The following is a 16,535-nucleotide window of genomic DNA, read 5'->3' as shown; positions in this document are numbered from 1 at the left end:
CTTATTTAAAAGTAAAGAGGAATACCACTAGACCGTAGTACTAAGTGGCTAATATTTGTTATCTTTGTTCTGCAGGATGTGCTTGTTCTTATAAATTACAAGGTGAACGATTGATTTTAATGCCATGGCTATTCAATTAATTGTACATGCGAAGGAGTTTTTATCACTTTACTACTTCTGCTTGTTGTGGCATGTTTCTTACTTTAGATAGTTGCGAACCCCGGCTCTCGATTAAACACCACTCCTACAAGTTGTGATCAAATAGACTTCAGTTAAAGTCGCTAGTTGTTACTAATAGGGTTATAGTTATAGTTGTTATTACTAATTTTTTTTAATCATGAAGAGTGGTTGTGACTCAATGCTTATTAGTTCTTATAAGGGATGACACATGATTACTATGTTATAACTAAAAGGATGTTATGACTGAAAGTTAGAATTTGGTTTAATTTTCTAGTAACAAAGTATGTTGTTGCTAATGCATTTTAGTCAGTCAATATGTTTTCTTGTGATTAAATCAATTAGTTAAGAGGTTTTTAGTCACAATCCTTTCTCTTTTAAAGCCCCAGCAAACCAATTCAAACCGTACTACTCCAGTTACTTAAAAAAATTCCCATATTTTCTTCGGTTAACACAAAATCCCCCTATATTAACAAATCCATGTTTAAGTAAACCTGCATTAAGCTTCTAGCAACGACCCACCTAAAAACTCACTCAAATTTTCTTCGTGCAAACTCAATTTGACATGGATAATCTCTTAATTTTGTCATTAACACCAGAGTGTATAGATATGATTGTTTTCTGCTATTGTAATAAAACGTCACCTGAAATGACGAATTTACAATTAAACTAGAAGCAGAATGTAACATTTGATTGCTCAATCTCCAGCCTACTCATATCCATTACCTTATTCATCATTTTTTTGGGTGTCCCAATCAAATTATTTTGTGTGTATTTATCTATTGTTTGACAAAAATAAAATTACAAGGCTAGAGAAAAAAAGAATGAGAAGAAAATGAGAACATAAAAATTATATTTATTTAAACACCCAATAATTTTAGTGACAGGTGGGATGACATAATTGGCTGTGAGCAGAGTCTGATGGCAGACTAGTAACCCCCAAATCAAATCTCAGACCATCCCTGGTTTTCAAATCGGCGCGCTGCCTTTTGCCACCCACTCTCTCCACTCTCAACTCTCCAGAACTCTACTACCATCGTCCATCCCAGGCACCACCACAACCCAGTGCGATCGGACGGTGCCGGAAACTGTAGAGATGGGCCCACCGAAGAACGCCGCCCGTACGATCTCTCAGGAGGCCTTCGACGAGGTGGTGAAGGAGAACATGGAAGATCTCGGCATGGACCCCACCGAGGCCCTCGAAGACGCCATCCAAACGCTAACTCTCCAGGGCGTCGATCTCTCCGGTACTCTTCTCTCTTACACCCCCAAATCCCCCAATACGATTCGTTTTGTAGAAAAAGTAGAGCAAACAGAGAGATTGCTGCAATTTCTATTCCCGCATTTTCTCGGAAACCAAACAGAACCCATTTGATGAATGCAGCATTTGTTTCGTTTTGTTATGTAAATTTTAGTTCTTTTGTTTGGCAGGGATCGTGACCTGTGTCCCCGGAGAGGGTAGTGTGAAAGACAATCCTGTGTTACAGTGCTTGGATAGATTGAGCCAGTTGAATTCTAGTCCAAACAGTCAAATTGGCGATGAAGTTGTGGATTTACTTGATAAACTTACCGAGCTCTGTAAAGCCGAAGGTTCTGGGAATGCAGCAATAGCTTCTAGAAATGGAGGGGTTGAAATAGTTTGTTCTATATGTTCTAAGATTGAGATCGGGTGCGAACGCGCTGTTTTTTTGGCGTTGAGGGCATTGGCTTCATTGCTACATGGTATGATGGACAGCCTATCTTGCTTCTTTGGTTTCTCATGAAGTCTTTCTAAGACGTTGCATGAGTTGTGTGTAATTTTCTGGATTTTTGTTGATTTGTAGATTTGCAAAGTAGAGAAGCATTTAGGGCAAGTGGTGGACCAAAGATTTTGGTGGGTATTCTAACTGATGGATTTGAGAATATTGACATAGTGAGTAGTGGTTTTTCTGTCGTTGCTGCGGCTGCAACGAGTAATGAGGTCATAAAGGAGTTATTCATGGAGTTGAAGATTGATGAGCTTATTCTGCGAGTATTGAGTGTAAAAAGGGAAGTCAGCATTGAGAGTTTGTATGATGCTATACGGGTTCTCTTAACACCTGATGATAATCGTGTTTTGGCTTCACAAGTAAGTTGAGGTTTATTGCAAAATTCCAGCAATTTTTTTTTTTTTTTTTGTCTCAAATGTAGAACTGTAATAAACATAAATGAGTTGAGCGATAGTTCATGATTAGATATCCAGAAGCTTCTTTATGGAACCTTTTCATTCAAGTGTTTATAACATGTTCCTTGACGACTAATGCCGTGAATGCAAAATTCAGGTTTATGGTTATGCGCGGAACTTTGCCAAAATTGGAATTGCTGGAGCTCTGGTTGAATCAGTACGTGCGGGGCTTAGCTCATCTAGTCTTGTTTCAGCAAGCATTGCTTTAAAGGCTGTCGCTGTCAATGTAAGACTTTTGTAATCTGATGTGATACAAATTAAGAGTTGATGTTTTAATAATGACTGTTTGGCCTTCATAGTTTTAATGTTCAGTCAGTGTGGAACATTCTGACTTGTGTGTTAGACTTTGTTATAAGATCAGTTAATCAATTCATTATTTTCACCCTATATGTCCTTTTTGTTCTTTGATCGGTATGACTTATGACTGGAAAATGTGTCTGAATGATATGGAAATTTACTAACAACTAATGTAGTATTTTGTACGCTGAATATTTTCTTGTTCTAATTCTGTTATTTATTGGTCTTCAATTTTCCACAGGATGAAATATGTACATCCATTGCCGAAAATGGTGGAATTGATGCAGTTCTCTTATGTATTGATGACAGTAGTGAACAAGGCAACAAAACTGTTGCTAAAGTTTGCTGTTCTTTGCTCTGCAAGGTCTAAATCACACTTATCATTTGCATGTGAATTGGCTTACTATTTAGCTTTTGAATCCAAAATTGAATGTTTTAAATTTCAACTCTATCTTCTATGGTTTTATATATAACTCTTGGACCACAATTCGTGTGAGTAAATACATTCATTATCATTTACTCGTGCTACTTAGAAAATTATTGGTGTTACTTTCTGGTGAAGCATTTTAGTGCCTCTTATGCATTATTGTATTTTAGTTGGCAGGAAGTGACACAAATAAGAATGCCATTGTTGAGAAGAAGGGTATGGATAGGCTAATGAAACTGTCATCTAGATTTTTTGATGACCCTTCTATCCTTCAAGAGGTAAGGAACCACAATTCTTTCACATTGAATTTGCATACTTTTGAACACATTATGGGGCTGAGGTTTCCGTTCAAGGGAAATTCTCGGTTTATGTGCTAGTATCGCTAGATGTTAGCTGTATTTTTCTGAATGTTTCAACTCTTGCATTCTGTATTCATCTGAATCTTTCAACTGTTGCATTTTAGGTTTCTATAGTGTCACTGTAAGTTGATTGGATGACTTTAATGATATGGCAGAGTTAACATTCTCGTTAGCAAGAAAATGTTGTGTCTTTGTTTGAATTTTAATATGGAAGAATGCTGAACAAAATATTTTCAGCGATGAGATCCTTGCGAAAGCATAATGTTGAAATGATTTCCCAAACTGCTAATTCTAACTGTGATTTGCAGTTGATACGAACATTTGTTCTTTTGCTCAATCTTCGCATTGATTCTTTCTGTTATGGTTCAGATTATGGCTGTTATTTCTGTACTCTCCTTAAGGTCCCCAGACAATGCAGCCATTGCCATTGAAGCTGGGGCTGGAGAACTTGCCCTCCAAGCTATGCAGAAGTTCCCTGCGGCACAGCAAATGCAGAGGAACTCCTGTCTCATGATTCGGAATCTTGTCTCAAGAAACGCAGCCAACAGGCAAGTCTTTTTGTTATAAATGCATCTCACTCCCCGTGACACTTTCTCTTCCCGTCTTTTTGTTTTCAGTGTCACATCTATTTTCTCATATCATGCATGGCATTGTTTTTTGCTGTGGTTCTTGCATAATACCCAACTCTTGTGATATCAATTTTTTCACTTCACAGAACTATTCTGCTCAATAGCGGTATCGAGAAACACATAAGGATGGCCAAGCAAAACCATGTAAGTTGTAAGGAAGCCGCTACCGATGCATTGAGGGATCTGGGACTTGACGACTACAACTTGTAAACTTCAAAGTGCATATACTCCTGTTTCTTGAACCACAATTTTGCGTGCTTAGATTATCTTCCCTGTTTGCTTTAGCATTTGCATGAGCGCTACTTTAATGTATCTTTTGTGACAGTATGTTGTTACAGCCTTTTAATTGGCCCCGTTGCTGAAGATGGTACAACAGACCGTAATCTTTATTTTTCCTGAAATTCCTTTTTTCCTTTTCATGTTTTAGTTTATGCTCTTAGGCTTGTGATTAAAGTAATGAACTATCAACCGATAATTATATAGGTCTCGTTTGGCAGCTCGGACTGTACTGATTATTTCTGTTGGATAGGATAAATAGCCACCGGATAGTACTGACTAAATTAGTCGGGTGTTTGGTGCAGTATCGGACTAGTGATCGTATTATTTATACTGTGTTTGGTATTATACTAGATAGGATGAATCAAACTTAAAAAAAAAATTTAAAAAAAAAATTAAATCATTTTTTTGTTCCCAGATTTCTGCGGACCCCCCAAACACCCTCCCTCTCTCTCCCTTCTTCCTCGACTGTCGAAGAATCCCAAATAATTGTTCCCTAGCTCTCTCTGCCACACCCCCCAAGCTCCCTCCCTTTCTCTCCCATATTCTTCTTCCCCAACTAAATAATCCGGGCGTTTTGGTTGGTTTTATTAAGCGGGTGTATATCGTGTTATCTTATCGGACCGGTTAAATTAATCCGGTGCTTATTTAGTACGAGTGAACGCCAAACACCCAAGTCCGTATAACTAATCCTATCCGATCTTTTATCCGATCTGCCAAACAGGGCACTACATAGGCTTGGCAATTTTTGACACGATCCGTTATTCTGACACGAAATTAACAGGTTTTCGGGTCGATAGATAATGAATCGAGTCATTAAAGGGTGATTCGATAAGCACTTGTTATGATAATGGGTCGTTCTAGCTATATACATGGGTAATCCGTTATACGATAAGAAAAATATTAATTTAATAATTTTATACTACTGAAAAAAAATACTATAATTAACAAAAGTAGGATTTCATTCCAAACTGAATTGAAAGTTAAAATATAAATATATATAGATATATTTAAATTAGCGAATTTTTATTAGCATTCCAAAAATCTCATTCTACACTTCAAACTTTCTATATTGGGAAAGAAAAATACACTTGTGAGGAGTGTAGAATGAGATTTTTAGAGTGCCAATAACAGTTCCCTTAAATTAAATTTAAAAAATTGATAACCGTTGGATCGGTTGAGATCTAATCTCGGCCGTCCAATGTTTTTCTTAGCCATAATTAGACTCTTTCTCTCATTCTCTAAGGTTTGAATTGAAGTAGCTGCGCTCTCTCTCTCTTGATCTGAACTCTCAAATCTCAATCTTGAATCTCAATTCCGGCACACCATGACTCCACAACCACCCTCTCTAGTCTCCTTCCACCACACCATTGTTACCACTTATGACCCAGTAACCCACCACCAGTTGATCTGCTACTTTTGTCTTCGATTCTCTCTGGATCGAGCGAATCTTGTTAAGATATTTTGTAGTAATATTTATGTGGTAATGTGGTAATAATTTTTCTTAATAGGTCATAACGGGTTGGTCATTTTACTTATTGGGTAAAATGACCTGACCCATTAAGAACCTGTTAAGATAATGAGCGTGACACAACATGGCCCGTTAAGATAACAGATATTACACGAAAACGACGCGAACACGACAAACACAATCTGTTTGCCAGGCTTACACACACATATATATTTAAAATAAATCATCATAAATAATTTACAGTCCAACATAGTTTTGTTTTGTTTTTTGGGAAACTATAGTCCAACAAAGTTACAAAAGCAATAAGAATTCTACACTTATCGAAATCTTTCTCATCATATCGTTACGCACTTGGGGGAGAGCTTTTTCCATGAAGGGGTGAGCATGGGGCACTTGGTGCGAAGGATAACACCCATGTCGTGAGCCAATAAGCTGTTGAAATTTTGGCTCGCTTACTGATGGAGTGGGCTGTAATCTATCATGATCCGGTTTTACAATAAGCATGTGATCTGGTTGGAGGCGCTTCTACAGGTCATTCGCACTTTGGTCTTCTTTCCGGTTGGGAGTTCTCATCTCCCTCCGTGTACGTTACTGCAGAATCGGCATCAGTCTACGCAGCGTCAACAGCGTAAGTTGGGGTTGGCATAGGCTCGTGTTGTCCCTAGTTGTGAAGACACTTGGCAGATTGGAGCATCCGCCCCGATGCATCAGATGTACTGGGCATTTCTGTTGCCGGGTCATTCTGACCAGAAGCTAAGCTAGAGTGTTGGCCACTAGTGATCAACCGCGATGACATTTGTAAGAACCAAAATACCACCTCCCTAGAGTGATAACAGTGCACGCTCACTATGCAAGACTAGACCCGGCGGGAAGAGAAGGCCAAGTACTGCCCCATGGGGGAATGATCTATCAGGTGGTTCCCAGTGTGAACAAAAGTAATCAATCCCGTATCGTGGTCAAAGCACTCCTGGCGACTTCGGAGTACGGACTCAGCCAGCTGTCTTCACTCAGGTGCTAAATTGTTTTATCAATGTGTGGTGAGATACCTTCTATATATTAAAAATAAAAGCTAATACACTGTTGACGATGAACAGAAAATCTAGTTTGGTCTAAACCACACTTGAGAAAAGAATGAGGAAGTTAGATAGTGCTGGTTTCAAGAATTTTTTTTTTTTGTATATATCTTGTAGTTTTTACAAAAATGATCTCTGAAATTGACTCACACCATCAAAATGATCCCTTAAATTGAAATTTGATCAATGTAGTCCCTGAAAATAAATGTCGCTAATCAATGTGGACATTCTATCACAATTCTATAAAAAATTATCTTATGTGCTGATGTGACACACAAATGGGTCCCACAAGTCATTTTTATCACAAATGGACCTTGAAATTGGCTCACACTATCAAGATAGCCTTTCAGATTGAAAATCGATTAATGTAGCCCCTGAAAATAGGTGTTGCAAATCAATGTAGTCCTAGAATAGGCGTCTCAAATCAATGTGGTACTTTCGTCACAATTCTTTTAAAATTTTTGTTATGTGTTAATGTGACACGTAAATGGGTCCCACAAGGCTAATTAACTTAAAAATAAATTAGAAATAGGTTTAATAATTTAAAAATTTAATAATTAAAAAAGCTTTCAACCAAAAAATCAGTCTTGCAATAACCTCGGTTTCCAACCCACACTCGTCTACCTCCATCTATGGTAACCTTCACCGTCTCTTTTTTGAAAAAAAAAAAAAAATTATCACGACACCCATCTTTACACCCTTCGACACCATTCACCGAATTGGGCCAGGATGGAGACCACCTTTGGTGACGGCTTGGCTTAGAATGATTTCTATGACATCGCCATTAATATTCGGACGATCAACAACCTCATAACCTTAATCTTGGAGAGCTTGTTGGACGCTCTCCCAGTGACCTTGGTGATGCACAGAACGGTGAGCTCTGCCTTGAGATAACCCCCTTGTGCAAAAAGGTATTTTGACAATTAAAAATTAAACCCACATCAACACATGACAACATTTTTGACAGAATTGTTATGGAAAGACCACTTTGATTTGTCACACCTATTTTCAGGGACATTGATCGATTTTCAATTTCAAGGATCATTTTGATGATGTGGGTCAATTTTGAGGATCATTTATGATAAAAAAAAGTTGTAAATCTTATTGGACCCATTTATGTGCCACATCAACATATAATATAAATTTAGACAGAGTTATGGTAGAATGACCATATTGATTTGTGACACCTATTTTCACGGACTACATTGATCAATTTTTAATTTCGGAAACTATTTTAATGGTGTGCATGAGTCAATTTTAAGAACTATTTGTGATAAAAACCATATATTTTGTTGTGACCTTCAAATTTTCACACAACTAGATATGGTGGACACAGAAGATCAGCACAAAGAGCAGTAGATGCCATATATTGTGTACGTCCTACATTCTAAAATGGTGTTGGTGTGGACAGTAGTGGACTGGTGGTGGCTGGTTGGCATGGAAGCTGGGACAAAAGCTACTCGCATCACGTGGAATTTTCATAAACCAACACACACAGCAACAAGAGTCACCCATCCATCAACCTCTTTAGGCCACCATGTGATGATGTCGTCGGATAAATATATGAAGGTGGAATTTCCATATGTCCAATTTTGTACGATTTTCCTCTATTATTTGCTTTTTGTTTCTGCAAAAGGAAATTATACGTACATATATAACATATCAGCATCAGTCATTACCATATACAGAAGAACCAAGGTTTGCTTGCTGATTCTTTAGCCTCTATATATATGTTGAAGAGCTCAGCTAGCCAGAGGTCTAGGTGTCTCGGTCTCCGACTTATCATTGGCAATAATCAGGGCTATCAGGGCATATAAACGAATGTGCATCACTCTCGACACTGATATGACTCACCATATATAGTCCAATCCAACCAAATAAGTTACAAATACTAGTAAACATTTCTGTATTTCGACCTAAACAAAAAGTAAATATATTTATGACTGTTGTAATATTGTCTCAAAGAGCAAAGAACGTAATCACGAGCGTTTACATATTTTTTTTCAAAACTTTCATACTTGTAAATTAATTATTATTTTTTTATTTGCTTTGGTACTTTGTAAGAAAATATAAATATTCATAATAATTAATTTACAAGTGTGAAAAATGTTAAACAAATATGCAAATGCCCGTGATCTCCTCCACGCTTTGATGATGGGCACATTGTCATTTGAATTTTTAAAACCCTGTAAACCCTCGTGAACATTATTTTTAAGGGAGTTCAAAATAACTAAAAGTTCATAATAATTAATATATATGTTTGGAAAATGTGAAAAAAAATATATAAATGCTCATGATTGCATCTTCTACGTTTGAATGATGGTTATATTGACGTTTGGATTTTTAAAACCCTCCAAACCTTCATGAGTAGTGTTTTTTGTTGAGTGTAAAATTAATCAAAATTCATAATAATTAATGTATCCGGTGTGAAAAATGTAAAAAATATATACAAACGCTTGTAGTGACAAGCTCTACAACTTTGTGAAGGGGGTCAACTTCTAAATCGACGCCAAAATCCACAAACCCTAGATTTGTATTTAACCGTCAATTGTCATTTACATTTACACTCCATTCTTCTCACTGGGTTTCGTTTTTCAGATTTTCTTTTCTAAAAACGTGATCTTTTAGGGATGCATAAAGATGAATGCTTTAGACCTTTGATATCACGTTCAGATTTTTACAGTTGGTGAAAGTATTGCTTGGAGTTTATAAAGTCTCTAGAAAGTGTACAATATCGACTCATATTTCAGTTGATCATAAATATCAGATGATATCAAAGATTCGACCTGTTTATTATTATGCATGCATCCACTAAAAGATCATATTTTCAAAAAAGAAAATTTGAAGAAGAAAATCCGATGAGAAGAATGAACTGTAAACGACAATGACAACCAATGGTTAAATACATATCTAACGTTTATAGATTATGGTGTTGAATTCCGGAGATGATTCTTTTCATGAAAGTTGTAAGGTTTGTCATTACAAGCATATGTATTTTATTTATTTATTTTTTTACATTTTCGCACCTGTACATTAATTATTATGAATTTTTCACTCAAACAAAAAACATTATTCGTAAGGGTTTCGAGGGTTTCAAAAATCCATACAACAATGTAACTATATTCCAAGTGTAAAGTATACAATCATGAGTGTTTGTATATTTTTTTTTCACATTTTGTCACACTTGTATATTAATTTTATGAATTTTTTATTTATTAATGTAGAGAATTCGATCATGAGCATTTACCTTTTTTTCATATCTTTAACACTTGTAAATTAATAACAAGAAAAACAAATTACATTAAAATTTATAATAATTAATTTACAAGTGTGAAAAACATAAAACAAATATGCAAATGCTCGTGATCACATCCACTATACTTTGACAATGAGTTGATCACTGTTTAGATTTTAAATCCCTCCAAACCCTTGTGAACAATGTTTTTTAGGTGGTGCTAAAATTGTGTGATAATTCATAATAATTAATTTACAAGAGCAAACAATGTGAACAAATTATGGTGATAGTCGTGATTGCATCCTTTACACTATGACGATGGCTACATCGTCGTTGGAATTTTTATGGTTTAGGTTTAGGATTTAGGGCTAGGGTTTAGTGTTTCGGGTATTGAGACACTAATTTAGTGACAACATGTAGATACTAATTTAGTATGACGTTTTGCATTTATTTTTAACAGGTTGAGTTCGAATCGGATCATATTACCTGTTCACTTTAACAGGGTTGACACGAACATGATCTACTAAGATATGACACAGATACAACAAACACAACACGGTTGTCAAATCTAAGAATATGGATGACCAACATAGTGAAGAAGGTGAATAAAATAGTAAGAAGTGTAAAAACAATATATATATATATATATATATATATATATATATATATATATATATAATCTAATAATATCACAACTTTCTTCAAAGTCATTGTCCCTCATTTCCTACCCTACTCTGACATAGAAAATAAACAAAGAGATCTATCACCTAGCTCCACTTCAATCTCTAGTAAAGATTATCTCTCATCTGTATACCACTGTAACATTTATTTGTTTATCAATCACAACAGAAGATCAAAACTTGTTTGTTTAATTCATTATTTCTCTTTGTTAACATAGGGTCCTTTTTGGTCCCTAAAATAGTACATGCTTGAAGGAAGATAAAAGCCCAAAGGAGAAAGGAAGACAAAGGCTCAAATAAGAAAGAAAGACAAAGGCCCAAAGGAGAGAAGACCAAGGCCCAACAGAACTGGGAAGGACAATCCCGAACATTATGGACGGCCACTCAATGGTCTAGTTTGCTTGCTAGTAGTAAACTCGAGCATTTCCCCATAAAGTACTTCTTGACCGCTAAAAGTAAGTTGGCATTACTAACAACTTTTGAGCACGAAGTTCTAGGGGCAGGCCTACTTGGGTGGCAACCCCTAGGTCATGTGGTGGCCATTAGTGAGAGCAAAAGCTTAAGGGACATAAAGACTGACAGATCAAACCCTCGGGCTTGGGTTTCCACCAACCCCAGGGCCAAGAAAGGTGCTTAGTACGCGTTGACCAAAGAAAATATGCAAGTGGATATGAACGAGTGTCACTTTGTCACCACGTGTTGACTAAAGAATGGAAAGGCATCTAGTAGGTCATGCCAACGTGCTTGGTTCATCAAATGCAAATGCAGTGAAAAACTCGATTCTAGACTCTTGAGGCTCAATGAGAGCCTATATAACAAGGACAAATATTCCTTATAACAAGTCTAAATAAAAAGAGAGACTAGATTATATTGAGCGACTAGTGTAACCTTTATTCAATATATCTTAGCACCACAATTGACATAGCCCAGTATTAAGGGTAAACCACTTAAGTCCCGTTGTTAAGTTCTTATTATTTCAATCCCGAGCCCATCTTGGGCTGACCACATTGGTCTTTGTTAACCTCCGAAATTTGATCATTAACACTCCTTTACTTTAGACAGAAAAGACCAAAACTGACATAAACCCCAAATCCTAGTTGTGCTATATGATTAAAAAAATGTTAATTATTTTAAGAGTATTCTGATAAACATATTGTCACATCCCGACCCAGGCGGGACCATTTCCTGGGCTCGACTCCACCGTAACACGATATTGTCCGCTTTGGGTCACTAGCACACCCTCATGGTTTTGTTTCTGGGAACTCACACGAAAACTTCCCAATGGGTCACCCATTATGGGAGTGCTCTCATGCACTACTCGCTTAACTTCGGAGTTCCAATGGAACCCGAAGCTAGTGAGCTCCCAAAAGACCTCGTGCTAGGTAGAGATGGAAATATACATATAAGGACCACTCCCTTGAGCGATGTGGGATCTCACACATATGTTATTAATTTTTACTTGCATTAAAAACTGAAAATTCGTTGGTAACTATTTTCAATTTTTTATTTAAAAAAAAAGGAGAATTAAAAACTAAAAAAATAAAAAGTGAAAACTACATTTTTTAGTATATAAAATTTGGCTATGAGTTTTCAACACTGTTCTAGGTATCGCTAGGCGGCTAGCCACTATCCCGATTAATGATTAAGTATTTGAAATTTGAGAAAGGGCGCCTAGATCTGCTAAGGTGCCCGTCTAGACTGCCTAGGCATCTGCCCAAACTCGCCTAAGTTGCAACTCACTTAGATAGAAAATAGATAACTTCCATTTTTTGTTTTATTTTTTTTCAATAAATTGTAAGAGACTTGTTAAATACTAAATGAACACACATTATATGCTTGCTCCCCATGTTTTCATTGTTCCAATACTTCCTAATATATATGTCATTCTATTTTGTAGTTTATGATGAATTTATATGTATTTTTAAGTATAAACAAACACTTATTTACACGAAATACAATAAATTTACTTAAATCCATCTAGTCCGCCTAGGTGCTAGGCCCCAACTTGCCGCCCAACTAGTGCCTCATGTCTTTTAGAAACTTGGTTTTCAATTTTTATTTTTTTTACTAAAAACTAAAAGTGTTTACTAAATGGATTTTCAATTTTTTAGTTTTTTAGCTTTCAAAAATATGAGATCTAAAAATGCAATGGGTATTGAAATGAACCCTTAATATAGAGTCATGGACCACATCACAAGAAGCCAAGAATAAGAATAAGGATGAGAGCATGATATTATCTCTAAATGAAATGTCAAATTTTAAACTTAAATATTAAATTTGAAGGCTTATGTTGCATTCAGATTTTTGATTTTCTTTATTTTGTTCTCCACCTGATATGTCAAATTTAAACTATTAATTATTACATTATTTACTTTTCATATTGTAATAAGTATTTTTAAAACAAGAAATATTAATAAAAATGACGAAAAGCATTTAATAATTACCAAAAATAGACTTTAAGTTGCTGCCAAATTTGGTATTGGTATTTAATAATCCACATCGTGCCACGTAGGAATTGATATTTCAATTGAAAAATATTAATATTGTCTTTTTTTTTTTTAAACCGTTATTGCTGATGTAAACCCTTTTACTCTTTTGATGATACTGTGAGAGGTCTTAGATTCAATTCTCGCCAAAAGATATTTAATAATCCACATCGTGCCACATAGGAATTGATATTTCAATTGGAAAATATTAATATTGTCTTTTTTTTTTTAACCGTTATTGCTGATGTAAACTTTTTTACTCTTTTGAAGATGCTGTGAGAGGTTTTAGATTCAATTCTCGCCAAAAGCGAATTCCAACCAAATTATTATGGCTAGCTCATTTGAAGTTTAGCCCCACTCCTAGTCCTTCTTCTTCTTCTTCTTCTTATTTTTTTTTATTTTTTATTTTTTATAATTGTTTTTTTCAAACGATAGATTTGTTAGATTAGATGTTAGATTAAGAAGCCGACAGGGTTCCAACACATGTCGTATTGCAAGGGAACACTCCTCTTCCACCATTGTGGTAGGGGGCTACTTGCCACTCCTCCTCATTTAGTATAGATGATATCAAATGTATTAAAAAAAATAATGAAAGATATCCAAATATAGAATGATCAACCGAAGCTCAAACTATTTAAAACGTATCCATAATTCAGATTTATAAATTTTTCTATTTTTCATCACTATTCCATTATCTTCATATTCATAACCATGATGGGGAAAAAAATAATATTAAAACTATATAATCTTTTAATAAAAGGGATATTTTTATTCTAAATGACTTTAAGGGGTGAGAGAAGGTTTAAAACCGGAACACAATAGATTTAGAGAGCTGATAGATCCACCCCCATTGTCTTATTTTCTCACCCACGTTATATTTACACCCACTATAAAAAGTTAAAAAATTAAACTGTTATTTTCCCACCCACTATTATTCCTAAAATAACCCTTAATATATATATATATATATATAGAGAGAGAGAGAGAAAGAGAGAGTCACAGAGCTATGCTTCAATTATACGATGTCGACAAATCAAGATGACCCACATAAAATTATCTTTTACCTCTTCGACGGAAATATAATTATCTATTTCTTCTATAGAAACATCATCTTCTAAGTTCATTCTTTTTGCTTTCTCTAAATGAAAGGAGATGGGAAGGATGAGCGGGGGTTTAAGGGACATCTAAACATAGCGTAAAAGTTATCACGCCCAAACTTTTATTTTTTATTTTTTATAAAAATAAAAAGTAATGCAAAAAGGGCTAACTAAGGTCCTTATTAATCATTTTACAAATTGACACATTTGTAATTAAAAAATTCATAAAAAGATGAGTAGAAAGATAAAATATTGGGTTTGGAATAACAGCTCTCTAGATTTAAGGGGGAATGCTGTAACTGTCCACTGCTTGTCAAAGATATATATTTAACAGAGTTAAAGATCCATACATAAAAAATAAAATAAATGCCCCACCGATTTCAATTTGATTGCCTCATGTTATCATGAGTCATGAACCATCATGGAATACATCCCACCAAAATATGGTAAAGGCAAGAAATATAATAAAAATTTGAAAGGAAAAAAGCCCAACGAAACATATAATTAGACGTTGGATAAGGAAAATTCACTACCAAATAAAAATTTTAACGCATCCGAACTCAAGAATAAATTAAGCAGCTCCTTTCTAATTCATTTTTTTTTTTTTTTTTGTCAATAATTACGACTCACTACTACTTGCTGCTTGGGAATTGTGTTGTTGCTGTTGCTGTTGCTGTTGATGTTGTTGCCGCTGCTGATGTTGTCGTCGATGTTGTTCCTGCTGCGGAGGATGTTGTTGTTGATGTTGCTGTTGATGTTGTTGCCGCTGCTGATGTTGTCGTCGATGTTGTTCCTGCTGCGGAGGATGTTGTTGTTGATGTTGCTGCTGCTGATGTTGTTGGGGTTCTTCTTTTTCTTCTTCTTCTTCCTTTATTTCTTGCGATGCGTCTGCCCTCTCTGCCAGGGCGACATCCTCGCCGGAGACAGTGACCGGTGGTGGAGGCGGTGGAGAAGGGTCGATTCTGCCGTCAAGACACGAAGAACATTTTGTCTCCACCCATGATTCGAAGTTGTAGTGTCCCCCATGACCCATGATCCGATGACCGGAGCAGAGCCTACCAATCATGACCGCAATGACTCCGAGAATGGTGATCACTGCAACCACTGCAATAACGGGTCCCACCGACCCGTGACCCGAATGGGTAGTGTAGGCTTGCTGCGTCACTGCCATGGGTGGTGGTTGCAGCTGCTCCATAGGTGAAAGCTGTAGTTTGTGTCAAGTTTTTTGAATCCAAGAGATGAAAAGATTTTTAGGGTTTAGAAGAGACTAGTAAAAAGTGGGCGGGGGCGTTGTTGGGTGTGTGTGTGTGGAGGCATGTGAATAAATAATGGTATTGATTGGTTTGTGAGAGATGAAAAAAAGAGATTTGGGAAAAGGAGGGAGGAATCTATGGGAATGTTTAGGGGGCCAAAACCCAAGATAAACCCTTTTCAAATTAGAGGGGAATGTAAGAAAATTCGAAACCGCTTTTAGGTGATGCTTTTTTCCCTTGATGTGCAAAGGTACTATGCGTTTCAAGGAGAGGTGTTAGGGAAATTTGATTGGAGTAAGTGTACAAGAAAGGGTGGGATTATTGGTGTAAATATTGGTCTCAAAATCAAAGAAAGTTGGGTATGAGGTTTGTTTGAGTCTTAGTCTGCAATGACACCATGGTTTGGTCGTCGGACCACATAATTTCTCTTTTTCAAGCCTTGAGCACTCTATTTTGGGTGACTATTTTCATTTTGAACTATTTTCATTTAGCTTAATAAGCATAGTTTGAATCGGTTCGGTTTTATATCAACTAAATAATCCCAGTCACTCCATAGATTTAAGAATTCATGATTCACATCATGTCATTACATTGGGATGTCGCTTAAAATTTGTGGACCTCCAAACAAGGTTGCTTTTCTTGATAGTCAAAAAGTTTAACAGTTCTGTATGGAAAAAAAGTCAAAAAGTTACGTGTTTTCTGAAAAAGGAAGTTAAAAATTGTGTCCTTTAGGCCAATTTGACCAGAAGTATCTCTTCTTTTCTCTGTCTTTCCCACCTCCCTCCAATTATTTCAGAAGGGAAATGAAGAAACAAAAGCCTAAACTTCTTGAGTTAAGGAAACCAGCAAATCAGCTTGTGCGATGCTGGAAA

At 36.0% G+C, this 16,535-nt stretch overlaps 2 protein-coding genes across 3 annotated transcripts; one reads left to right on the top strand and one right to left on the bottom strand.

The window, feature by feature from the left end:
- The first annotated feature begins 900 nt into the window (after window positions 1–900).
- Window positions 901–4,493, top strand: LOC137729447 (ARM repeat superfamily protein). Of its 2 annotated transcripts, XM_068468396.2 has the most exons (8): window positions 901–1,424; window positions 1,609–1,899; window positions 2,001–2,284; window positions 2,478–2,606; window positions 2,919–3,041; window positions 3,275–3,382; window positions 3,833–4,011; window positions 4,179–4,493. In XM_068468396.2, the coding sequence occupies exons 1-8, from the start codon at window positions 1,274–1,276 to the stop codon at window positions 4,300–4,302; spliced, it is 1,389 nt and encodes a 462-aa protein (XP_068324497.1). In that variant the 5' UTR covers window positions 901–1,273; the 3' UTR covers window positions 4,303–4,493. The 2 variants fall into 2 exon arrangements, with proteins under 2 accessions (XP_068324497.1, XP_088534794.1); XM_088678668.1 differs by lacking the exon at window positions 3,275–3,382 and having other exon boundaries at window positions 1,081–1,424.
- A 10,275-nt stretch (window positions 4,494–14,768) lies between these two features.
- Window positions 14,769–15,895, bottom strand: LOC148693478 (uncharacterized). Its single transcript, XM_088678779.1, has one exon. It carries the CDS (start codon window positions 15,603–15,605, stop codon window positions 15,030–15,032), a length of 576 nt encoding a protein of 191 aa, XP_088534905.1. The 5' UTR covers window positions 15,606–15,895; the 3' UTR covers window positions 14,769–15,029.
- Between the last annotated feature and the right edge of the window lie 640 nt (window positions 15,896–16,535).

Source organism: Pyrus communis, chromosome 10, assembly GCF_041283825.1.
Source record: "Pyrus communis isolate YQ-2024b chromosome 10, ASM4128382v1, whole genome shotgun sequence".
NCBI lineage: Eukaryota > Viridiplantae > Streptophyta > Magnoliopsida > Rosales > Rosaceae > Pyrus > Pyrus communis.
The sequence above is the reverse complement of the archived record's forward strand: the minus strand, read 5'-3'. Positions and strand labels throughout refer to the sequence as shown.

Excerpts from the sequence above, each read along its gene's own strand:
- LOC137729447 (XM_068468396.2), top strand. The coding sequence starts at position 1,274 with ATGGGCCCACCGAAGAACGCCGCCCGTACGATCTCTCAGGAGGCCTTC. Across the intron at positions 1,900-2,000 it reads ATTGGCTTCATTGCTACATG|ATTTGCAAAGTAGAGAAGCA; the intron begins GTATGATGGACA and ends GTTGATTTGTAG. Across the intron at positions 4,012-4,178 it reads TCAAGAAACGCAGCCAACAG|AACTATTCTGCTCAATAGCG; the intron begins GCAAGTCTTTTT and ends TTCACTTCACAG.
- LOC148693478 (XM_088678779.1), bottom strand. The coding sequence starts at position 15,605 with ATGGAGCAGCTGCAACCACCACCCATGGCAGTGACGCAGCAAGCCTAC.